Consider the following 25713-nt stretch of genomic DNA (forward strand, 5'->3'; position numbering starts at 1 on the left):
CAGAAACACGAATGCATTACACACATCGCAGCACGAATACATTACACATATAGAAGTACGAATACATTACACACATAGAAACACGAATGCATTACACACATAAATACATTACACATATAGAAGAACGAATACATTACACACATAGAAGTACAAATACATTACACACATAGAAACACAAATACATTACACACATAGAAGTACGAATACATTACACACATCGCAGCACTAATACATTACACATATAGAAGAACGAATACATTACACACACAGAAACACGAATTCATTACACACATCGCAGCACGAATGTATTACACACATAGAAACACTAATGCATTACACACATACAAGCACGAATGCATTACACACATACAAGCACGAATGCATTACACACATAAATACATTACACATATAGAAGAACGAATACATTACACACATAGAAGTACAAATACATTACACACATAGATTACACACATAGAAGCACGAATATATTACACACACAGAAACACGAATACATTACAAACATCGCAGCACGAATACATTTCACACATAGAAGCACGAATGCATTACACACATAAATACATTACACATATAGAAGAACGAATACATTACACACACAGAAACACGAATGCATTACACACATAGCAGCACGAATACATTACACACATAGAAACACGAATGCATTACACACATCGCAGCACGAATACATTACACACATAGAAGTACGAATACATTACACACATAGAAACACGAATACATTACACACATAGAATCACGAATACATTACACACATAGAAACACGAATACAATACACACATAGAAACACGAATACATTACACACATATAAGCACGAATACATTACACACATAAAAACACGAATACATTACACACATAGAAGCACGAATACAATACACACATAGAAACACGAATACATTACACACATAAAAACACGAATACATTACACACATAGAAGCACGAATGCATTACACCCATAGAAACACGAATACATTACACACATAGAAGCACGAATGCATTACACCCATAGAAACACGAATACATTACACACATAGAAGCACGAATGCATTACACCCATAGAAACACGAATACATTACACACATAGAAGCACGAATGCATTACACCCATAGAAACACGAATACATTACACACATAGAAGGACGAATACATTACACACATAGAAACACGAATACATTACACACATAGAAGGACGAATACATTACACACATAGAAACACGAATACATTACACACATAGAAACCCGAATACATTACACACAAAGAAGCACGAATACATTACACACATAGAAGCACGAATACAATACACACATAGAAACACGAATACATTACACACACAGAAACACGAATACATTACACACATAGAAACACGAATGCATTACACACATCGCAGCACGAATACATTACACACATAGAAGAACGAATACATTACACACATAGAAACACGAATACATTACACACATAGAAGCACGAATGCATTACACCCATAGAAACACGAATACATTACACACATAGAAGGACTAATACATTACACACATAGAAACACGAATACATTACACACATAAAAACACGAATACATTACACACATAGAAGCACGAATACATTACCCACATAGAAGCACGAATACATTACACACATAGAAGCACGAATACAATACACACATAGAAACACGAATACATTACACACATATAAGCACGAATACATTACACACATAAAAACACGAATACATTACACACATAGAAGCACGAATACATTACACACATAGAAACACGAATGCATTACACACATAGAAACACGAAGACATTACACACATAGAAACACGAATACATTACACACATCGCAGCACGAATACATTACACACATAGAAACACGAATACAATACACACATAGAAACACGAATACATTACACACATATAAGCACGAATACATTACACACATAAAAACACGAATACATTACACACATAGAAGCACGAATACATTACCCACATAGAAGCACGAATACATTACACACATAGAAGCACGAATACAATACACACATAGAAACACGAATACATTACACACATAGAAGCACGAATGCATTACACCCATAGAAACACGAATACATTACACACATAGAAGCACGAATACAATACACACATAGAAACACGAATACATTACACACACAGAAACACGAATACATTACACACATAGAAACACGAATGCATTACACACATCGCAGCACGAATACATTACACACATAGAAGAACGAATACATTACACACATAGAAACACGAATACATTACACACATAAAAACACGAATACATTACACACATAGAAGCACGAATGCATTACACCCATAGAAACACGAATACATTACACACATAGAAACCCGAATACATTACACACAAAGAAGCACGAATACATTACACACATAGAAGCACGAATACATCACACACATAGAAACACGAATGCATTACACACATAGAAACACGAAGACATTACACAAATAGAAACACGAAGACATTACACACATAGAAACACGAATACATTACACACATAGAATCACGAATACATTACACACATAGAAACACGAATACAATACACACATAGAAACACGAATACATTACACACATCGCAGCACGAATACATTACACACATAGAAGCACGAATACATTACCCACATAGAAGCACGAATACATTACACACATAGAAACACGAATGCATTACACACATAGAAACACGAAGACATTACACAAATAGAAACACGAAGACATTACACACATAGAAACACGAAGACATTACACACATAGAAACACGAATACATTACACACATAAAAACACGAATACATTACACACATAGAAGCACGAATACATTACACACATAGAAGCTCCTCCTGAATTATCTTAGCTGATAATAGGCCGCAAAACCCCAAAAAAAACATTTGCGTCAACTGTCATATAATATTTTTGAAATGTTTGTAACAAATAAAATCTTCGTCAATTGTTATATTCCCATGTGTCTTATTGTATATTCTTTTTTCGTGGATTAGTATTAGAATATATCATTGGTGTCCCATGTTGTTTGCCGTTATACTTTTCTATATTTCATAATTGCGAGCGAAATAGAGCGAGTAGAAAACACAGTAATACCGTGCTGATTGTTCAACATTAATTGATATAGTTCATTCATTGTAACTCGCTAGAGGCTTGCTAAACATATAAGTGCTTAGACACGTTTCATAAATCGCTGCAGAAATGCAAACTCATGTTAGATTCGTTGATCTGAATGGGGTGGCTAAGTCTCATATAAAGCTTTAATACTCCTATAAATAATAGCTTTTCAGTAGATCGTTTTCACTATCGTATTGTATTTACATGAATAAATACATACGTACGTTAGAAATAACATAACATCTTACCTTCATTATCTGTACAACACAGCCAGACGGTTACATAGATACTGGGTTACCCGAGACATGCTTGTTTCTATTGTCTTAAACATAATACCGTTGCATACTTATATATACACGTCATTTAATTAAAATCGTTGGAGTGGAGCAACAATTCATTGCTTGGTTTGTTCACCCGGAGCATTTCAAAATAGGTCTGTGTCCACATATGTTTAAGCTATAAACAATGTATTCTATATTTAATTTAGCATTAACAGAACTGAGATTAAAAACACCTGATTGTACACGTGTGATCCCTGTTGGAACATCTATTGTATTACAGGAATTGTGTGTGGCATTCCGAACGTAAGATAGCAATCGGTCCGTTACGTAAAGGATTAGCTATTGGCTGTGTGCGATGTCAGCTAAAATGTTCAATTCTTTATTCTTACAGATTCTAATACAACATTGAGATCGTATACATGTTCAGTAAGCTAACCAATTCACTGAAATGTTTTATAACACTATACAGATAGCCATACATTTTATAGGTTTGTCTGGGGACATATAATACCCTTGCTGTTATCAGATTAAAAACGTATGGTCAAGGCCCAGTTATCCAAAGACTACTCTGTTTTACGAGTCGTTCATGCGGATTTTCGATAAAGATCTTTCTTTTTTCCTTGTGGTTTAACGAATATCTAGATGTGTATACTAAAGTAAAGAACAATAGGGGAACCATTAAAAAGAGGCAATCCTTTATATTACAGTTTCACCAGTGAAAGTATCAGATTTTACATTGAAAGTTGACATTTTTCTCCTGTAAAAAATAGCAGTTCTCGCTGTTTTCACACTAAACGATGAGTGTACTAATGTGTATGCATCGAATTTATTGTTTGAATTGGTCAACACAGAATTTATCATGGGAGGGGGGGGGAGTCATTCAGAGTATGTATAAATGATCTCTCTGATGATTTTTTAATGGTTTCTGATGAGTTATTTATGAACCGAAACATGTATATGTCCGATGACTAAATTTATAATTTATTCTGCTATTTCTTAATACGTGTCGTCCGAATATTAAAGCTAATAAAATATCCCTACTTCTACGAGACCAACATTTCATACACCCAGTAAGTAGCCTGAGGCTCGGGTAGGCACGTGTCTACGCAAAATTATGTCAAGTTTTTTTAGTCAGTGTTAATTCAAGAAATTAAAAAAAAAATGAATATATTTTGTAAAGATCTAGTACAAAATACGGAAGGTTTATTTTAGATCTGTTTTCCACGGTCAAAAACGATATTTTCAAGCTTACATTAAACAATGGTAATACCACAACGATAAACAAGTTTGTGGTCCAGAAAATTCGAAATATCAAAAGTTCAGAGACCCATTCAGAGGATCCCCCTTCGCAGTGAAACTGTCCCGTTTTCCGAGGCTACTCAAACTAGCCCGTCATTCTTTAATTCCCATGTCCCACCCTACCCTCATTTGGCACGCATAGGATATCAGTCGGAGGTAGGCTAGAAGATCATTACAAGGTGACCATTCACCATGCGCGATCGGACAACAGCCTCCTGTGCAAGCATCCTACCATGTTAATACTTAGTGTCTAAATCACATGTTGTAATAGGGATTATTTAAGGAATCGAACCCCGGCCACCTTGGTGAAAGGCAACGTATTATGTTATTTTACTTGCAGCTATAAGTTTTTATACTAGACCCTGATGACAAAACGAAATTAGTCGCGTGAAACCCAAAAGGAAAACAAAACAAAAAATCTGTATTTCCTGACATCGAAGTGCAAAGCACACTCACCAATCTGCATGATAGGCATGTATGTTTTTTGTGCGCCAATAAAACATCTAATATTTCAATATTTGTCTGCAACCACTTTAACATTGTCTATTAGACAAAATAGAACTAAACATGCTTGTTATCCAATGTTACCCAATTTAAATACACTGTACTTTAAGTTTTTCGAAAGATTAGTTTAATATGTGTCAATGAAATGATTGTATTTTTGTTATTTTATCACATTAATTTATTTCAGACTGGCTAGCAGCCCTGATGTTTTTTTATGAATGATTTACCTCTAGCATATCCCCCCTAGTTTAGAACTTATTTGATTAACTTCATTAATATTTCATGAGTGGGTGAATATTTAAATATTTTAATGAGTGTTATTTATCAGGAAAACAAATATATTCTGTTTATGTTTTCAAGACATGGCCATCGTTAACAGATAGTTCATCTCCCATCAAAACAAGTATATTCGGTTTATGTTATCAAGACATGGCCATCGTGAACAGATAGTTCATCTCCCATCAAAACAAGTAAAGAAGAATAATGCTCTAATGCGACGCCATCGTGAGACAATGTCAGGGATATCATGACGTCACAACAGACAATACCCTTAGTCTTTTTGCACACTTCATTCTGCATTTTGTTTGTGCATTCTATTGTTAATATAACACAGATGTGTTGTTTGTCACAATAGACGATACCAATATTTCTCCCACCAAACCCACATACATGTCACTGGTAAAAATGTTACAGAAATAATATAAATTCGTAGAATCCATTGCATTAATGCTTAAGAACTGTCTATAAAATATTAACTTTACAAAACCATATACAATTTAAAACGTCAAACCAAAGAATCAGACATTCAAGTGATCAAAATAATAAAAGTTATATTTTTTCTCATAATTCATCAATATTCTAGAGACGGGGGCCTGTCTAATTTCTTCCGTACACGTATATAATTTCTACATCACTACTCTTTCATTATGCATGTGTAACTCTTTAATTATGAAGGAATAAAAATATAAATGAATGCATTGTCTGTGTGCAAAATAAGAACTAAGCATGCAGATAACCAGGGTAACCCTATCATATACTTTCCAATTTTTCGAAAGACTAAATGCTAGCTTATCACACGTCTGTATTAAAATCTTTCTGAATATTCTTAACGATAAAGTTACGGACCTGCCTCCTTTTTATCGTCCTTGATACTCAGCAGTTACGCTCACTTTCGCTCTCTGCACCCCTGTAATATGTCATAGCAAAATTGAAGGCTCGGTGTGCGCCACCTTGGTGATGAGACAAGAAGATTAGTTCGATCCTTTGATGTACATCAAAAGAATCTCGCGGTCACGTAACGGTAAAAATTGAAAGGCTTTGAAGTCGGACGTCTCGACATGTATTAGCCTAGCGATTGGTCAGTTGTTTTTACCTGAGACCAATCAAACAGCTATCTTCGTGCCTTCAATTTTGCTATGACATATTCCAGGTATGTAGAGAGCAAACGTGAGCGTAACCCCTGTATATCGAGGATGCATTTGTATTGAATTCCGAAATGTGAATTCTATCAAACGCTTCGACTTATCGACTCTTGACACTACAATTCCTCATACTATACAGAAGCAACGGCTTCGTTCTCCAATTATGCGACCTTTCTTTTCAAAAAGAAGGGCGAACAGCGGTATACATATATGGTTGTGGTTGTAAATTGTGTTGGAGCATATCTTGTGAAAAACACAACTAAGGCTGAAATAAACATACAGAGGATTGAATTGTGAGAATGATTGAGGTCCAGCTGGTCGACAATATCTTTGTCAAGTTCGGTGACAAGACTTTTCTTCAGTGTGCAGACTGTAGGCTTTCCAACTATGTGTGCCCTTACTGCTAGTGCTTGATTGGAGGGGGGTGGGGTGGGGGTGAGGGGGGTTCAACTGGAAAGTCGGGAAAATCAAGGAGGGAAGGGGATTAGATGAACAGATACGAAGGGGGCCACCAGCTGAGTCATCTTTATGACCCCATTTAACATCCACTAAGGGGCGGTAAGGGTTAACATGTTACCCGTCACCCTGACTGCCTGCAGTATAAGAGTGCAATTGGGCGAACTGTCTCTATGATGTTTGACAGCTGACTTTATTAATTCGGCACCCTGTGGTTCAGTTAGTTGTTTTCAGCGGTTTAGAGTGGAGACATCGGTCACTTACACACTTTGCTTGACGAATGAAGCAAACGTTTTCGAAAGCTTGCAAAACAAGTTTTCAATTAATGTTTGTGTTAAAAACAAGCTTAGCCTTTAATTTCTCTTCACTATTAACAACAATGAACACAACAAAAATAATATAAACATCTAATCATAAAACAGATAACAAAGCGAACAAAGAATGGGGCTTACAACAAGAATTTAACGCAAAATACTCTTTGAAATCTATTACCCCATTGATAGGCAAAACGTGATGCAAGCCACTACATTTTCTGTCAAATTACGATATCTTGAAAAAATTCTTTGGAATTCTTCCCTAAAACCTTACGACATAGCTACGTTTAATATCCAGCCTGAATTAACTCAACATCCTTTTAACTTCAAATGTATTTTCAGCATTTATGAATTACAAAACAATGCTTTTATACACGAAACAAGACCCAACAGTGACCAAGTAATCCATGTGGTTGTGATTTAATAACTTTACGGAACACTACAGAACACTGCGGCCATTTTCTTGCAAACTGTTTTTTTTTAAATAACAGGTTAAAAATGGTTCAAATTATGATATCAGCTTAATTTTCTTGTTTGCATTCAAATGTTTCTAGCAGTCATCTGTTAGCAATTATGAGAAGTCAGTGGACAATGGTCCTAACACAGCTAAGTACCAGCCTCATCTGTCAATACACCAAAAACCGAGGCTACATTTATACTAATTTACACATGTCGCAATATCCCACTTTTTCTATCCTTGACCTCTGTTCACCAACCCGTCTCTTGCATTTTTTTTCACACTGTGTTGACACGAACAACTACATTTATAGATTTTCTCATTACATTTTATTAATATATTTTTTTTAATTCATTTGACCTCACGTATTCAAGATGAATTTTGTATACAGCAGCACATTTCTAAAGTGATAACTGGTTTTTTTTGTTTATATATTTTACGTTGTAGTATTATTTCATAGTGACTGTTTATAAGCCTATATGTTATGTGTAAGTGTTCATGTTTCTGTCTTGAAAAAGAGGCGGATTGTCCTGATTTTTTTTCAAATTCCTTCGTCTAAACTGTCGTTATTACTTCTTAGCCCATATAAATCATTACGTTGATATACTGTTGTAAAGAAACTCGGCATAATTAAACGTGTCGAACGCTATCTAAAAAACTTTCTGAAACCGACGTTAGGGGGCCAAATATAACCTTGACTGCAGACGTCCTCCTCCCGGATATTTTAGAAATATCTGTAAATAGCGACAGACTTACCTTTTGACCTTGCCATACATAAAATTCTACAGCTTACATGTAGGTCTGATTAGAATTGATTAGAAAACAATTCGTTGCATTTGGTATTATACTGGTTAGATAGAAAATGGTGTTTACAATAATTTAGTTATTTAGTTATTTGTGTCATCAACCTTTGTCTCAGTAATTTATGCTAACAGATTTTATGTTACAAGAATTCTTATGCTTCAGTGTAAAATGTGTAAGTCTGGTGCCAGGGCCAGAGGAAAGTAACCCTGATTTAATTGTTACATGGCGAGCCAGTATAGATTAAAATGTTGGCAAAATTTGAAGGGTGTCTCTTCATTTCATTATCCGTCTTTGCCTCTGCATAAACGTGCACATGTCTGATGAGGATGTCATAGTCACGTGGTATCTTCTTGTTACTTATAGTAATCGAATCAGTGAACAGTACACGGCACTACCTTGGACAACGTTGGACATGCCAAAGTCACGCTATTTTATCGATGCCGTACGCGTACGTTAGTCATACAATTGTATTTATTTCAAAACTACCTTTTATAAAATGTATATGCGTGATTAATTCACATGCATACTCTACATTTAAACGTATGTAGAATATATGCATGCATGAATCGACTTACTTTGATAGCAATCCATGTCCGTGATGAAATTTACATAATTTGATGAACATTGGAAAAATCAGCCACAAAAGTATTGTTTCGAAGAAAAAAATCAAGCTGTGCACTTTAATATCATATAGACTAATTTAAGTATACTACAAGCTGACTATCAAAGGATTGTTAACCCTGTATATTGTCAGAATAAATCTGTGTATCTAGTACTGCATACAAGCACGGAATCAGATATTGTTTCAAGTCCGTGATTTAACGTTAACGTATTATCCATTTCATATGTATTTAACACGAAAATAGTTCGTGTAATAGGCCTATAAATGAAATTGTATGCACGTAATGTTCATGTTTAATACCCTTCTAAAAGTTAACGCACCATAACCTAACAGAAGCGTGTCCTATCACACGCCAGTCGAAGGGAAGGGAGCTAATCATTATACTGCTAAGGTGGGAAGCCGACAGCTGGGACATATCATTTCGTGGGCAGACCTACTTAATTAGTTCTAGGATAAGGTAAAAAAATTGCAGCCTGGTGTAAGGTGGGGGTTTTTTTGTCATTTAAACACCATATTATTTTTAATATAGAATGGTTGCTTTTAAGACTCGCTGCTACTCTTTCAGTGAAAAAATATTATCTTTCTGGTGAATGAGGAAGTTGATTTTATTGTTCCAGCCACAAAAAAGGAAGCGCGTTAGTGTGTTTACCTCCCACGTGTTCCCTAGCTAGGCCTGCTGTATTCTACTGCCCTACTGTAGCATCGCAGGAATGTCTGTCAAGGTAAGCTAACCGTCTGAGAAACAATAAAGAAAGCAAATTAACAAAAGTGTTATTGAAACGAACCAATTTTAAGTTCCAGTCGTTGTGTCGGGATACCTTGCTAAATGACACGCCCGTTTGAGTCAAATGAGTTGTCTTTCCTTGATTGCTTTTAACCTAGCTATTATGTACTAAAAGCTACTTTTCATGATTTTGCACCTTTTTTTAACTTTTTCTTGTCGTTATACTATTATTTCGTTCCAAAAGCATATAAGCGTTAATAGGTGTTACCATGCAGAGCCGCTTACCTGTCGGAAAATACCTAATTTGGGAAGTACTAAATTGCTGAGTTGTTATGACCAGATTTGTCTTGAATTGTTATAAAGCCTGGATGTGTTACATTAAAAGGTAATGATACAAAATATCTTTCACTATTTTGATATATAAATATTTGCTGGTGTTTTATATGCACAAAAAAAACACTAGTTCAGATAAAAATATTTTAGCGTTTCAGGCCTTTTGGATTCTTTTAATTTGTGTTACTTTTATTTTTTTATTTATTTACAGATTGGTATAATTGGGGGATCAGGTCTTTCTGACCCGGACCTTTTGAAAAATGGAGCTGAACAAGAAGTGGATACACCATTTGGAAAGGTTTAAATAACTTACCTTAATATTTTACCATCAATAGGTTCATGTTCTGTGTAATCCCAACATCTGTTATATATCTAGCAGAAATTCACCAGCCTCCACTTAGCTCAATTGGTTATAATATATAGGACATCTGTCTGGAGATTGGAGGTCCCAGGTTCGAATCCTGGTCTGGCCGTGTTTTAAGTTTTGGATGTATACTTGGCAAGGGGATACCCAAAACTAGGTTGTAAATAGTGTTGTTTCTGGGGTCATAAGACCTAGAAAAGGAGGGAGGGAAGTGGGGGGGGGGGAGGAATATAGCAGAACTGGACTGCAGGTTAGTTTCTTGTGACTCTTATTGTCTCTTGATTGATTAGAGTGTCTGTCCACAGTTTGGAAGTCCCTGGTTCAAATCCCCGTCCGCTGTGCATCTTTCCTCTCACGTTACATATATATATATCAGATATATGTACCCAGGTATTAGTTACCTAATTTGGCTTTGAACAAATTAAAACTGTTTGCACTAAAACTTTGGTCCCAAGCAGGCAGTACTATTTATATCCAATTGGAATATCAGAATTTTTGTCGGAAGTATTTTGGATCCCCACCGGTAACATCCTTTGCTTGTGGAACAAAGTTTGTTTTGCAGCATTTTTCATTTGTCCCTCAACTTCTTAGCCCTTCATCATCATCAGATGGCCACATTGACAATTAAAGATGGGGCACGTTTTCCCAAGTAGTTCTGGAGTGATCATTCTCAAATTTCAGAGGTAGATGTTCAGTTATGTGACAGATCAGAAGAACAGCATGGCTGACAGGTGGCCATCTTGGATTTTGACGGTTGACAACTGATTGTTATGACTATTTCCTAGAACGTCGCAAATTTCTAAAGGAGCTTCCTGTTGGTCTTTAGTTGTGCATATTCAGTTTTTGGACTGATCATCAAATGAACATGCAAAATTTGATTTGACATAAAGTATCGTTATCGCTTCTTCTCAGAAAGTGTTGGAGGCCGGAATCTTTCTAAAATGGTACTTGTACATTTAGGTTACCATTGGACCTTATTACCTTGTAAGTTTAATTTTCGAACTGATCACATGATCAAGATGGCTACCAGACTACCAATCATTGCCGAAATATCCAGGTGAACTAGTTCATCAGGCCTTCAAGACCTCTTGCTTACCTCAAAAAAAAATTGAGTGAACTATTTCTGGTAAAGTACCTTCATTTTTGTCTAACTCTTACGAAGAGATATTGTCTTCTATTTAACTAGTTAACTATTATCTTTATCATTACCGATATGTGATTATGATAATTTTCAGCCATCAGACAGTCTGAAGACTGGTGAGATTGCCGGAGTGCCATGCGTACTCCTAGCCAGACACGGGCGCTCCCACGCCACCATGCCCACCAATGTCAACTTCCGAGCTAACATATGGGCACTCAAAATGGTCGGTTGTACACATCTTTTGGTGACTACTGCATGCGGATCCCTACAGGAAAACATACACCCGGGGGAAATTGTTGTCCTGGACCAGTTCATTGACAGGTGGGTTCATTTTTAGGTTTACGTAATATCAAAAGGTTTTAGCATAGTCCCATCATCCAATATCTATTTTTTAACTATCTTAACAAATCAAAATGTTCAACAATCTTTATCACAGCCTGGCGTTATCATTTCCTCCATTTGAGTAAGTGAAAGGTAATAATCATTGACATGTGATGTTGGGAAACAGTTAAAATTGTTTGATCAATTGTCCGTTTCACTTTTAACTACCTTTGACCAACCAATGAATGATTAGATTGATTTCCTTCCCTAGAAAGATAAATGTTGTAGTGAGTAAGCTACACTAACCTAAGTCGATCACCATGGCTGGTTCCTCCCGACAGAAAATAACAGTCAGTTACATAGTGTGTCAATTTGTTACATAGTGTGTCAATTTGTAACATAGTGTGTCAGTTTGTTACATAGTGTGTCAGTTTGTTACATAGTGTGTCAATATGTGACATAGTGTGTCAATTTGTTACATAGTGTGTCAATGTGTTACTTAGTGTGTCCTTAGTGTGTCAGTTAGTTACTTAGTGTGTCAGTTTGTAACGTAGTGTGCCAATATGTAACATAGTGTGTCAGTTAGATACTTAGTGTGTCAATTTGTTACTTAGTGTGTCAGTTTGTTACTTAGTGTGTCAGTTTGTAACTTAGTGTGTCAGTTAGTAACTTAGTGTGTCAGTTTGTAACGTAGTATGCCAATATGTTACATAGTGTGTCAATTTGTTACTTAGTTCGTCAATTTGTTACAGTGTGTCAATTTGTTACAAATTGATTTAGTTTGTTACATATTGTGCTGGTTTGTTGCATAGATTTTCAGCACATTGTTATTTTCATGTTTATATACATCAGCTAGTGCAAACTAATTGTAATCTATTGTTTTTCTCCTGTGTAGAACACAGAAAAGAATACAAACGTTTCATGATGGATCTGAAAATGCTCCACCTGGTATTTGTCACATGCCTATGGCTGAACCCTTCTGTCCTAGAACAAGTCAGGTAAATCTGGGTTTTTTTTGTGTAGATAGAGTATGGACATTTTTATTTTTGTGCCAACCACCAGTCTAAAATGTAACATTTGTGTTCTTACTGTAATGTTACAACTGTGACAGAACTGGACTGAGTCAATCGTCGGCAACCAGGTAGCTCAATTGGTAAGGCATCTGTCTAGAGTTCGGAGGGTCCAGGGTTTTAAGCCCCATCTGGCTGTACATTTATCTTTCTTCTGTTACCCAATTATAAATGTTCATGTAAGGTCAATCTTATTAGATATCTAACTTGTTGAGATTCTCCCGTTTAGTCTTTGTCATAAACCTAATTGATAAAAGCGATCAATCATCTCTCACGCCAAGAGGTAACATATGGCATCATTAGAAACTGAGACAAGAGCAACTGACACTTTTGATTTATCTTGAAATAATGTGTTTCTGATGTTAGAAAAATTAACGTGTACACTGTCACCATCAGTATTTATAAGAAGAAACAAAGAATGTGTAAAAAGATGAACTATGACAACTGAATGATAATAATCTTAATCGATTGATCTTGTAGCTTCTGTACGACTGTGCAAAAGAGCTTTCGATTGGGTGCCACAAAGGGGGCACTATGCTGACCATCGAGGGACCACGGTTTTCTTCAAAAGCTGAGAGCAAGCTCTTCCATTCCTGGGGAGCTCATTGTATAAACATGACAACAGTACCTGAGGTAATGTAATGAATTATCTCCCCTTCCTTTTTGATGTCGCATAAGTAAAATAGGTAATCTGTCTTTGACGTCTTAACACGCCCAAAGTATACCTACCAGGTAATATGAAATAATGGATTATCCCCCGTGAAACAATAAATCAACATGAATACATTTCTTCCTGGAGGTAAAATTGCATTTTGAACAAACCTAACTTCAGTACATGTATAGACGTGACTGGAGAAACTGGAGTAATACAAGGATATATTTCCCATTAATTTAACTCTATGAACACAAATACAGGACCAGACATTAAGTAAAAGGTACCAATATTTCAACTCGACTACAGTTACCACTATAAGTCCTTACTACCACTACTGTAAGGTTTGGGGGTTTTCTTTCTATTAATGTGAAGCAATGTAATAGGTTTTTCCTGTTGTTATCTCCCTTTTAAATTGCTACCACTGTTTTAGGTCATATATCCCTTTCTTTGGAGATAATGTAAAACTAGGGCTTGTTCGTTTATGCGGAACAAACGGTTTGTCTGTTTTTAAATGTAACATTTTCAAGTATTAATACTAGCGGATCTGCAAATGTTTATAAAGGCTTTGTCAAGGCTCTCCTGAAAGCAATATCAGATTACTAGGTCCAACCTTATTTCATAAACGAACAACTCTGGTCAAACAGATTCAACTTTTTGGATCATGATAAATGTAAAAGGCCTCGGTTTTGTTCCAATAAATATCCTATAAACATGACAACATGACCAGAATGCCAGAGCAAGATACATTTAAGTTGGTGCCGGGTATATCTACCATTTGTTAATAAACATGACTACAAGACCCAAAAAGTGGCTTTTAAATGTTGCATAGACATGTCAATAAGATAAAAATTGATTAACCAAAATATTTCTTCTTGAAAGGATGTTTAAAACCGGACCCAAGGCAATGGTATATTAACCTGACTACAAGTATTGTAAAAGTAATTAATGACAGCACTAATAGGTTAAAACATTTGAGAGAATCTATATGAGTAACTATATTTGAAAATCGATCAAGCTTATACTGTGGCTAAACATTGACTGATGATTATGGTGTTCCTAATTGAGATGTCCTGTAAAAATATAGTGTAGCGACCAGGTATCTCAGTTGGTAGAGCATCCGTCTTGAGTTTGGTAGGTCCTGGGTTCAAATCCTGGTCTGGACGTGCATTTTTCCTCTCCTCTTATTAACACAATGACATTATTTGAAAGCAATATAATGGGTTATCTCCTTGTTAACTTTTATGTCAGTATGACTCTGAGCAGAACAATGGTTATTATATTATGTTGAGTCAATGACTTTTTATCGTTGTCAGGTTGTGTTAGCTAAGGAAGCAGGACTTTGCTATGCGTCAATGGCTCTTGTCACAGATTACGACAGCTGGCGGGACAATACTGAAAGTGTAAGTGAGGTTACTTAGTTTTAATGTGTTCATGCCAAACAATCCATTGTTTGTTTCTTTCATCCTGAAACAACATCCTCACATAATGGCAACATATTTAGTCTAACAGATTCTCAAGAAGATCGCTAGATTTGAATCTAAAATCAACCCACAGACATATGGTACATTATGTACAAATGTATATATATATCATCAGGTAAATTTCAAATAAATTCTGTGTTTAGATTTAATTCTATTCACGTGAAATATCTGTATAATTGAATGTATATTTTTTCCCTTTGAAAGGTCAATGTTCAAAATGTCATGAAGACGTTCAAGTTAAACGCCTCCAATGCACTGAAAGTACTAATGAAGGCCATCCCACTGATTGGACAACAGGACTGGAGTGAAACCATTAAGGCAAATCAGGTAGGTCATGACCTTAAAACTCACCTGGTGTAGAGAGGCTTAACAAGCTTGTGTCATACACTGGCAGCCATCTTTAAGTATAAATTTTCAGGATACCAATTGCAAGGCTGATAGACAGCGGTACCTGAACTTAACTGAACATTACTAAAGAGCTTCTCTGAGATTGAAGCCAGTCTTGCTACCATAAAGCTGGTCCATGTTCCACTTTTATATTTATCAAAGCATAATTCTGAGATCGCAGGTATGCAGGATATGTAACAGTTTCTAGACAAGGCAAATGATATCTTCAATTCTGCTGTAAGAAAATCCAAAGGTATTTCATATCAAAAGCAGAACCGTTAGATTTAGAAGACAATCTAATGGTGGAATAATTCCATTTATAATTGATTTCAATGTTTTTCTTTCTTCACAGGATATGGTCAAGTCCAACACGATGTTACCACATAGCTACTGACCGGGAGGAAATCCATCACTTTGACTTCAGCTACACAATAGCTTAAGTTTACACCTGTACTATATATATATGCAAACTTTTTAACCATGAAAATTCAACGAGTTGTAATTGTGTTATTCCAAATGTATTCTGAATCCATCTCAGTGATGTTTGGCTCCAACAGGGTTAACTGCAATTACTGTATAAAGACCAGGAATCAACCCTTCTTTGTAACTGCAACTAAATCATACCTAACGTTTCTGATTTTGATACCATTTAATTGTCTAAACAGAACTCTGTCTTATTCAGAAACCTGTATAAACCAGCTAACAAAGTGCCCAGAGATACACATTTCTGTGTAAGTTGAATATATTTAATCTGAAAAAACAGCCTGTTCTTGATGAAAATCTTGGTTCCCAAGGTGTTTGAGTTAAATGGTCAGCTATTGGGTGTTGCAACATGTGAAATTTTCCACACCTATTTCAGTGATGACCATACTTCATAAATTACAACCAAATTGAGCTAAAGAGAAATTTCAATAAAGTGACGCTAGATGGTAACTAAGAACAATTGAAACCTATCACACAGATGTATACTGAAACTATGAACTTGAATCGAACAATAGTCTCAAAGGACTTCTAGTTCATATGATTTTATACTACTTTTGGTTGTGATTGAAGAAACATGTGCATCACTGAATCAGGTGTGGATAGTTCTACATGTAGCACCACCCAGTAACTGGTTATATAATAGGAAGACCAAAGTCAAGGTGTAGAAGAAAACATCACAATCAAAATCCTTTACCCTACAACAAATTTCACTTTTTGTCTTTGGATGCAAAGTAGCCAATCATAGATATTTATTTTAAACTTCAACCTTCTTTTGTAAACTTCACAACTAAATATCATATCGGTACATCACAATTTTTGCCCATTTTGAAATTTCCTTCTTGTTAAGCAAAAATAAACTGGGGTAAATATTTTAGTTTCCAGTAGTTTATGGATTAAATGAGCTAAAAACAATCGTGGGTTAAACCCAAAAAGTTTGGAAAATCCATATACAGGTATATCCGGTGGCCTACGAGTCAAAATTCTCATTAAAACACCATGTTATATTGTCATTAAACTTTACGACTTGCAATCACTTGAACAACGATGTCTCATCAGTGAGAAGGTATGGCTAGTTAGCCCTCACTCTAATTGTTAACTTCTGTTACATCTCTATATATAATCAGATTTTATTATTATTATTCTCGTTTTCGCCTGCTTTGTGATAAATATTTTGCATTGTATAGGTCATGGTCTGAAGATATCACGGAATCATTTTGAATATATGGTAATCAATTAAAAATCAAAGATGGCTGCCAGAACCCAAAATATTATATGTTTTTTTCATAATTTGTAACCAGTATAGTCTTGCCTGTACCCCCATGTATTGGGTATAATGTATAACTGTTATTATTTCGATATTTTATTTTCGTTATATAGGGGTGTTGACCCATTTACTGACGAAAAACAGTCGACCAAAGTTCAATCAAAAGTTAGGTTAGTACATTGTACAATCAAACCTGTGTGAGAGGCCACCACTATTAACCGACCAACTATGTAAAGAGACCACTTAGATGTCCCAAATGCACTTATTTTCATGTTAACTGGACTTGTATATGGGATCACCTGCAATACAAGACCAATTTATTGACTTCCTGCAGGTGTTCTCAAAATACAGGTGTGGCTATGTGTGACTGTATAATAGTGTTTCATCTTTTGGAGGACGAGGTGCCACTTTTGTTTTTGCAAATTATAGACGTGAATCTATCAACAAGTATCTTACAAAATGTAAGTGATACATTTTTTTTTATGAAATGCATCATAAAGGTCAATGTACCTTGAGGGGGTAGTGAGAATTTTACATCAATTTTGTTGAATTTTTGTTTGTCTCATTCTGTACTTTCAATATAAATTTACCAGCAACACATGGATGTTTTTCATAACTGTTAATAAAGTTTCTCTAAAAAAATAAAAATTGTAAGTATCTTTTTTTAATGTTTTCTATATCCAAACAAATTATGTACTGAACAGTAGTTGCTATTTAGATTAATATAATTCTTGGTACCTGAATACATGTATATGAAGCACACAAATAAAATAGAAACAATGTTAGGAATAATTAATGTTTTTGCTAAAGTCGAAATTCCAATTAGCTTTGGCCTTCAATTCAGTATAATGTAGCAGGTATAAAAGAATGTAAATTTTGTGTTAAACGAATAAACCAGATAGATATGATCAAGAATAATGTATATAGCACCACAAACAAGGAGAAAATATTAATGGAAAAAATAATATTCTTCAGCAGTATGAAAATACAACTGAATGAAAAGGTGATAATGTGTTCAAAGAAATCCTTTCATTCATTTTTAAGAAAAGAGGTTTTGTCCCACATGAGGTAACCCTTCCTCATTCCTTATTCTCTGAAGCAACAAAAATATTAAAGTGAAATATATAGATCACAGTCATGATGTAATTTTATTTTTCCAAGAAATATTGATCTGTTCCATATACAAGTTGTATGGTGAAAACAAGTAGGGACAGTTGGGACCAACTCTTTGATTACAACTTTCATGATTCTGAAACTTAAATTGGTGTATATATCTTGGGTTTATCTTAATGTAAGCCGGCTTACAGTGAGTTTTCAGCTCCTTGATGAACATGATTCTTAAGTTGCATTTAACTTGTGCAACTTAAAGATATAGCATTGGCAGATAGAAATTGTCAATTCAAAATCTTGCAGTGTATATTGTATAATGTTAGCTGTGTCAAGGTTTGTGATACAAGTTACTTCTGGTCTGTGGAATAGTCTTGTTTCCAGAGGAACTCAGGCTGATAAGAGTTGCCTATCTCACAACTGTTACTACAGGTGTACACACACAGGGTACCCCAGTCCAGGCTGTCACTGAGCTGGTCAACCTGTAGATGACTCAACAACTGCGGCATCACCTGTAACATATTTTCACAAAATATTTGTATTTATTAATATCACAATAACATCAAATATGATGTTTTCAAAATATTTATTGAAATAAAACAGTTGAAGTGTAAAATACTAAATACTGTATGCATATATTTTAGTATGTTTAATATGAGAATGTACAAGTTGGAAATCATCAACTTGCAGCAGAAAAGCCTTTAACAAGCCATACAAAATATCCATTTAGTTACAATATGAACCATTTTTTGAATGCATGGCAGTAGGGATGTTTAAATGTAACATACAAATTCTGTACAGCAAAAACAAATCTAGTTTTGCTGTCAACACTTTGTCCAGTAGAATGTTGGCTGTATGAGTGAAGGGAAATGTATTATACCTTTTGTATATTCCATAAAGAAAAGAGGACCAAAAAGAGAAATTTAAAAAGTTCTAGAATTTTGTATCCCATTAATATGGGCCCTGGAGTTTCTGCGAGAATCAACTGAAAGCGTTCTTATGAAGGAGTAAGATCACATGGTCATACACTTCAAAAACCTTAAAAACACCTTTGGACTGAAGTGATATACATGCATCTCCATTCTAACAATCTTCAGTACAATTCAGAATTCAAAAATAACATCTGACATTGGCAACTAACCGGTTAATTTCCAAATGTTTTCATTGCCATGGTACAGTATATACGTACTGCATGTTATAATAAATATGTCAAAATTTTGACTACATACACTTCTGCAAATTAACATAAATTTAAAACAACGGTTAAATAATATTTCTGTTCAATTATAAAAATAACTTTCCATACCTGAAATTCAAATATACGTTTGGCACCACAAGAACATGCTGGTATGTCTGTTTCTTTTGGTATGTGATTCACTGACACCAATAGTGGCTGACCTCCTTTATTGTACCTCAAAACCTGAAATCATAAAAACAAATTAATTGAAAATATAAATACTGTTTAAAAGTTTAGTAAAGAGAGCAAAATATATGTTTTAATATCGATCAATTTCTGTTCAGTTTAAGTCTGCTTCATAGACCAAAGCAGTATAAAAGTTCTCCCTAAAGAAGTTCTTTCGGTAACCACTTGGTCCATGAATGAAAAGTATAGCCCAACAATTTTGAAACTATAATCTTATCAACCCTTCCTGAACCATTGAAATAATACCCCCATCAACATGTCCTCTACCACTAAAACTACAAACTTCAACCTGTCCTCTGCCATTAAAAGTATAAAAACAAAGCCCCGATCAACCCTTCTTCTTTGATATCACTGTAACTATACACCTTCAACCTCTATTATTTAAATATAAATCAGCATCAGTCTTTCTCTACTCCCCAAACCATGAGTGATTTCCTCCATTATTCTACCACTGAAACTAATGCCCCAAGTAACCCTTTCTCTACAAATAAAAATGTATCTCACCATCTATTCTTTTAACAATCAAAACTAAAAAAAACATTCTCTTACCTTAAAGTCTATGACCCACCTATTCCATTTCTCTTTACCCTATCCAGACATACACTAAATGAGTGTATACATATCTTCATGGTTTTGATTTACTAAGCATGGAATTTTCCTAATACAATCCAATTTATCACATTCACCCCTAAAGTCACATTTGAACCTTAAATTATCAAATCAATGACTTGGCAAGTCCAATTGAAATATGTAGGGGTGAATGAGTTAATCTTTTTAACATACTTGATCAGGATTTGTCTTTATCCGTTCCTTGAATTTTCTGAAAATCTTGTCATCCAAATTTTCTACTGTAGCCATTTTTTCAAGTTCACTTTTCGGGACACTATCTGGAATCAGATTGCCTGCTTTGTCTGATTTGAGGAAGTCCTGGTATTCCTCCCACTTTTCCTTTTCTCCTTTTGTATCACTTTCATCATCAGAGTCAACACCATCCAAATCTTCAGTTTCTGTGATAATTTCAAATTCTGGGAACAGCACACCTTTAACATCTGTTCTCACTGTTTCTTCTACAAAGAGATAGTATACATACTTTGATTATCAGACCTGGGTAGAAATGTAAAAACCTTTTTGCAAAATATACATTTTTGTCTACCTAATGCCTGCTAAGTATTTAATCTTATTTTTTGAGAATCTTAAGAATAAACCTTGATTTTGTGGGATTTTAAAATACAGGAGGTTCAAGGAGCATGTACTGTTCACTTAATTGTTATCTAGTGATGTATGTAATGATGTTGGCAAAATATACTTAATGCTGTAATGTGTAACATTTGATATGTACTTAATTTACATTCAGAAAGTAGCTACTTAAATTAACTCTTTTTAGGTCACCTGAGCTTTAGCTCTAGTGACCTATTGCCATCCGTTTTCGTCCGTCGTCCTCGTCCGTCGTCCATTAACATTTTACATTTCAAACTTAATGTCAAGTTCTGCTGGGCCGATTGAACTGAAAGTTGGTAGGAATGATCTACTCATAGTCCTGACAGTGTTGATATTTTTCAGGTCAATCAGAAATCCAATATGGCCGCCACGGCCGCCATTTTGAAAAACTATTTCAAACTTAAAGTCAAGTTCTGCTAGGCCGATTGAACTGAAACTTTGTAGGAATGATCGAATCATGGTCCTGACAAAGTGTTGTTATTTTTCGGGTCAATCAGAAATACAATTTTGCTGCCATGGCCGCTATTTTGTAAATACCTATTTCAAACTTAAAAACAAGTTCTAATAGGCCGATCTCACTGAAAATCGGTCTAGGAATGATCATCTCATGGTCCTGACAAAGTTAAGTTAACATTATACTTAACTATAACAAAAATAAATACTGTAGGACTCAGGTGACCGTTCAGGCCCATGGGCCTCTTGTTCTCTCATTATGCTTCAAAATCGTTCAAACCAAGAGGCCTAGAGTCATAATATTTGAACTAATTGTAGCATGCTTGGACAACGTTTTGCTCAAATGAACAACCTTGACTCATTTTCGTTCAAGGTCACANGCATAAGCTCACTTGGCACTTCGTGCCAGGTGAGCTAAAAATCTTTAAAAGGTACTGGTCGCAATTTAACTTTTCTTTAAAGGATTGTTTTAAAACTAGCATCAGATCAAGTAGTATATAAATTATAAAAGTTTACTTAGGCCAAATAAAAATATAGCTGTGTTTCCCGTTTCCAGACCTACCCTATTTTTTATGACGACCCCAATACATTTTATTGTGTTTTCACAGTAACTGTTATGCGTTACTTTATTAGCCGTTTATAATTGTAAAAGAGTCCAGTCGTGATGTCAGTGTTTGTGCCTTCAGCTGAAGCTGACCACCTGAGTCAAATTTACCAGTTGAACCTAGTTGTATAGAGGATTTCAGCAGCATCAACAACTTTAATGTACAGTACATGTGTAGGATTTTGCTAAGGGTCAGATAGTAAGGTAGTTCAGCTTGGGAGTCAAAGCAGGAGAAGGCAGTTCAGGGTTGGGGAGTTGAGTTAAGGAGTCTTGATGAAGGAGGTTGAGTTCAGAGGTTGAGTTGAGAGGTCTAGAGATAAAGAGGAGAGTTAGAAAGTTAGAAGAGTTAAAGTGAGAATTGGGAAGTTAGTATAAATATCAGTTTTAGCTGTAATTCTAGATCTGCATAGTTTTACAGTTTATAGTTGGAGATAAGTTTGGAGTAGAGAGATTGAGTTCACATTGGTGAAGACTTGTATATTTTATGACGGATTAAAAAGCTTGTGTTGTAAATATAGTGTTAATATAAATGTACTTGTTTTGTTGTTCAATTAATTTGAACTGGTGGCAGTGAAAATTGAGAACAGAAAGTATCAGTTATTGAGTTATATTATACAAAAGAGAATGAAACACTGGTGACCATCAGTGGTGTTTGGATTACTAAAAAGTTGTGTCCAGTAGAGATAATTAAGAAATGTAACACTGGTGACAGCACTACTGTAAACTAAGTTGGTTATTCCATAAACATTTAGGTGGGTCAAATAATAATTTACGTTGTGTACTTCAATGTGTTGTTTAAGCCTGCTCAACACCATCCTCGATATCCTGGGGTTGCGCTCACTTTCAATCTCTAGATCGAAAGTGAGCGTAACCCCTGGATATTGAGGATTGCTCAACACAAAAAGTAGGACTGCATTTTTTTTTATTTGTGTATTTATTTTACATGTATGAAAAATTATAAACTTGGTGCCATCCATACCTTATTTAAACAATAAGATATTTTTCGCATTCAGAGAGGTAATCAGGGAATTTTCTTCACCAGAAAAAAAAAGATTTTCCTACCTACCTACACAAATTTTTTGGACATTCATCGATTCCCTTCTTTGCAAGTTAGAGAATAGTAAGCTTGGTGCTAAAGTCCAATGCTTATTAACTGGAAATCCGACGTTAGCCGACGACATATCCTTGATCACAACTTCCCCGCTTTCACTTCAAAAGCTTCTGAACATTTGCTATGAATACAGTCGTGAGTGGAAATTCGTATTTAATCACTCAAAGTGTAAAACTGTTGTTATTGGAAATTACATCCCAAGACAGCCTGATGCTAGTTGGATGCTTGGACCTGTCACTATTGAGACCACCTCCTCTCAAGTTCATCTAGGAACTATTGTAAGCTCACAAATGTCTAACGCCGAACGCATCCAGGCTGCGTGTGACAAAGGGAGAAAGACGCTACATTCTATCATAGGGCTTTGTCCCTCAGCATGTGATATCAATCCTTTAGTAAAAATCAGTCTTTATAAGAAAGTGATACTACCTTCAATTCTATATGGATGTGAGCACTGGGTTCAACTCGGTAATACCGACCTCGCGAAACTTAGTCGCTTTCAACATTACGCTGCTAAGGTCATTCTTGGAGCTGATCGTCGTGCCAGGTCAGATATTGTTGAGCCTATACTTGGTTTGATTAGAATTTCTGCAGCTATTGATAAGAGGAAGCTAATATTTCTGGGAAAGCTTGTTCTGATGGAGCAGTCTCTCTTAACTAAGCAGATCTTCACAAGAAGACTATATTCATTCCTTCATTTGCAAACGGAAAATGTTGGAAGTGTTCGTGAAAGAGGGTTTGTTCCGGATATTGTGCAGATAATCTACAAATATAACCTGTCGTCTTACTTGGTTGCACACCTTCGTAACTACACGTTCCCCTCTAAGCTTCAGTGGAAGGGAATAGTGAGAAATTCCATAATGGCTACAGAAAACCTGACCCTAAAAGATCGACTAAGAAACAACCGTGATTTTGATATATTTAGGAACTGTCACTCCTCCTACAACCCGTACATTATGTTGCGCGCAGCAAAATCTAACAGAGACATAGAAGAAATTTATTCATTGTGCAGATTATTGGCAAAGCCTTCGCCACCTGACCAGAACGTTTGCTCCAAGTGTTCCCAGCATTTCTGTGACGTCATATCTCACTATTGCTGTACCTGTGAGTACACCAGCGAACTCCGGGCTCATTTTCTTCAGATGATCCTGCATAAGTTTGGATTGAATGTGTTCAATTACATTGATCAACATGACACTGCTACCTTTGTTCACAATTTATTAGGTGCAAAAACAGGTCCCCAATTTCAGGATGATACAACTCAAAAACTGTTTCTGATGCATGCAGCATACTTTGTCATGCGCGCTTCACGAACTCAAGTGAATGGAATGATTTAAGAAACCATGACTAAGACTTTTACTCGCATTCGCGAGGACACAGTTCTTTAGCTGCGCCCTACCGCGGCATTTTCTGTCCTTTTTTTAATTTTTGCTTTTTTTTTCTTGTACTCAAATATCTCCTTTTTGGAGGAAATAAAATGTGATGGACTATAAGTTATAACGGTCTATCTTAAACTTCAATGTACTGATAATGTAGAGAGAGGGAGAGAGAGAAAAAACAATATTTTCATGTGCTAACATGTTAATTTTCTCAAAAAGTGGTTTTGTTACCAGATTTTGTTTCATACCTTTGGTCGAACATGCAGCTTTGTGGCCACTCTTCCAGTCGATGACTTGGTGTTCTTTGCTACAGTAGGAGACTGCGTGACACTTAGCACACCGTTTGGGCCCTACAGATCCACAAACATAACATAGATCTGTGTCGGGAACAGGACCAGGGGTCGGTACATCTTCGCTAGGGGGATCTTGACTGTAAAAGTCGTTTTTGCGAGGCTGTTGACTCCTGAACACCAAAAAACTGAGGTTTGAATTTCTTGTTGAACAACCCGGATCCCTACATACGAAAACAAAAAGTGTTCGATGAAAAGCAGACGACACTTTGTCATCAGGGGAGTAGACTTGCATAAGGAAAATGGTAGGTTTATCACATGATTTACAATGTGTATCTGTGGGAAGTTGCTTCAGAGACAGCCATGATGGTTTTCCTCCAACTTTACTTGGAAAATATTGACTGCGTAGTAAATCTGGATTTGTTTCCTCTAAAAATCCTAACTCCACGTTTTCATTTCCACCCTTAGTCGCCATTTTTATCTTTTTTTCTGCATCAAGATCGTAAAAACACTTGAGGGGGCTGCAACTATAATGCTTTTCGACTAATCATGGTTGTTTTTATTCTTTAAAT

General features: G+C 35.6%; 3 protein-coding genes across 5 annotated transcripts in view; 1 reads left to right on the top strand and 2 right to left on the bottom strand.

Moving 5' to 3' along the window:
- LOC110454575 overlaps nucleotides 1-3488 on the bottom strand; it is a 20587-nt gene extending 17099 nt beyond the window's left edge. For both annotated transcript variants that reach the window (XM_021504159.1, XM_021504157.1), the window contains exon 1: nucleotides 3427-3488. The gene's annotated coding sequence lies outside the window, so the exon portion shown is untranslated. The remainder of the gene's footprint in view (nucleotides 1-3426) is intronic.
- A 6240-nt stretch (nucleotides 3489-9728) lies between these two features.
- Nucleotides 9729-18325, top strand: LOC110454552 (S-methyl-5'-thioadenosine phosphorylase-like). 2 transcript variants are annotated; one of them, XM_021504122.1, is made up of 9 exons: nucleotides 9729-9793; nucleotides 9954-10058; nucleotides 10605-10691; nucleotides 11993-12219; nucleotides 13115-13217; nucleotides 13770-13922; nucleotides 15258-15344; nucleotides 15630-15752; nucleotides 16165-18325. In XM_021504122.1, the coding sequence occupies exons 2-9, from the start codon at nucleotides 10047-10049 to the stop codon at nucleotides 16204-16206; spliced, it is 834 nt and encodes a 277-aa protein (XP_021359797.1). In that variant the 5' UTR covers nucleotides 9729-9793; nucleotides 9954-10046; the 3' UTR covers nucleotides 16207-18325. The 2 variants fall into 2 exon arrangements, with proteins under 2 accessions (XP_021359797.1, XP_021359798.1); XM_021504123.1 differs by lacking the exon at nucleotides 9729-9793 and adding an exon at nucleotides 9802-9819.
- Nucleotides 18326-18418: 93 nt separating this feature from the next.
- LOC110454550 (programmed cell death protein 2-like) lies at nucleotides 18419-25669 on the bottom strand. Its single transcript, XM_021504119.1, has 4 exons — nucleotides 25100-25669; nucleotides 20873-21156; nucleotides 19973-20086; nucleotides 18419-19178 (listed from the first exon to the last, which is right to left on the bottom strand). Exons 1-4 carry the CDS (start codon nucleotides 25614-25616, stop codon nucleotides 19017-19019), a joined length of 1077 nt encoding a protein of 358 aa, XP_021359794.1. The 5' UTR covers nucleotides 25617-25669; the 3' UTR covers nucleotides 18419-19016.
- Nucleotides 25670-25713: the final 44 nt, after the last annotated feature.

The sequence above is a fragment of the Mizuhopecten yessoensis genome, unplaced genomic scaffold, assembly GCF_002113885.1.
Source record: "Mizuhopecten yessoensis strain PY_sf001 unplaced genomic scaffold, ASM211388v2 scaffold7907, whole genome shotgun sequence".
NCBI lineage: Eukaryota > Metazoa > Mollusca > Bivalvia > Pectinida > Pectinidae > Mizuhopecten > Mizuhopecten yessoensis.

Excerpts from the sequence above, each read along its gene's own strand:
- LOC110454552 (XM_021504122.1), top strand. Across the intron at positions 10,692-11,992 it reads TGGATACACCATTTGGAAAG|CCATCAGACAGTCTGAAGAC; the intron begins GTTTAAATAACT and ends GATAATTTTCAG. Across the intron at positions 12,220-13,114 it reads CTGGACCAGTTCATTGACAG|AACACAGAAAAGAATACAAA; the intron begins GTGGGTTCATTT and ends TCTCCTGTGTAG.
- LOC110454550 (XM_021504119.1), bottom strand. The coding sequence starts at position 25,616 with ATGGCGACTAAGGGTGGAAATGAAAACGTGGAGTTAGGATTTTTAGAG. Across the intron at positions 21,157-25,099 it reads AGCTGCATGTTCGACCAAAG|AAGAAACAGTGAGAACAGAT; the intron begins GTATGAAACAAA and ends ATCTCTTTGTAG. Across the intron at positions 19,179-19,972 it reads AACGTATATTTGAATTTCAG|GTGATGCCGCAGTTGTTGAG; the intron begins GTATGGAAAGTT and ends AATATGTTACAG.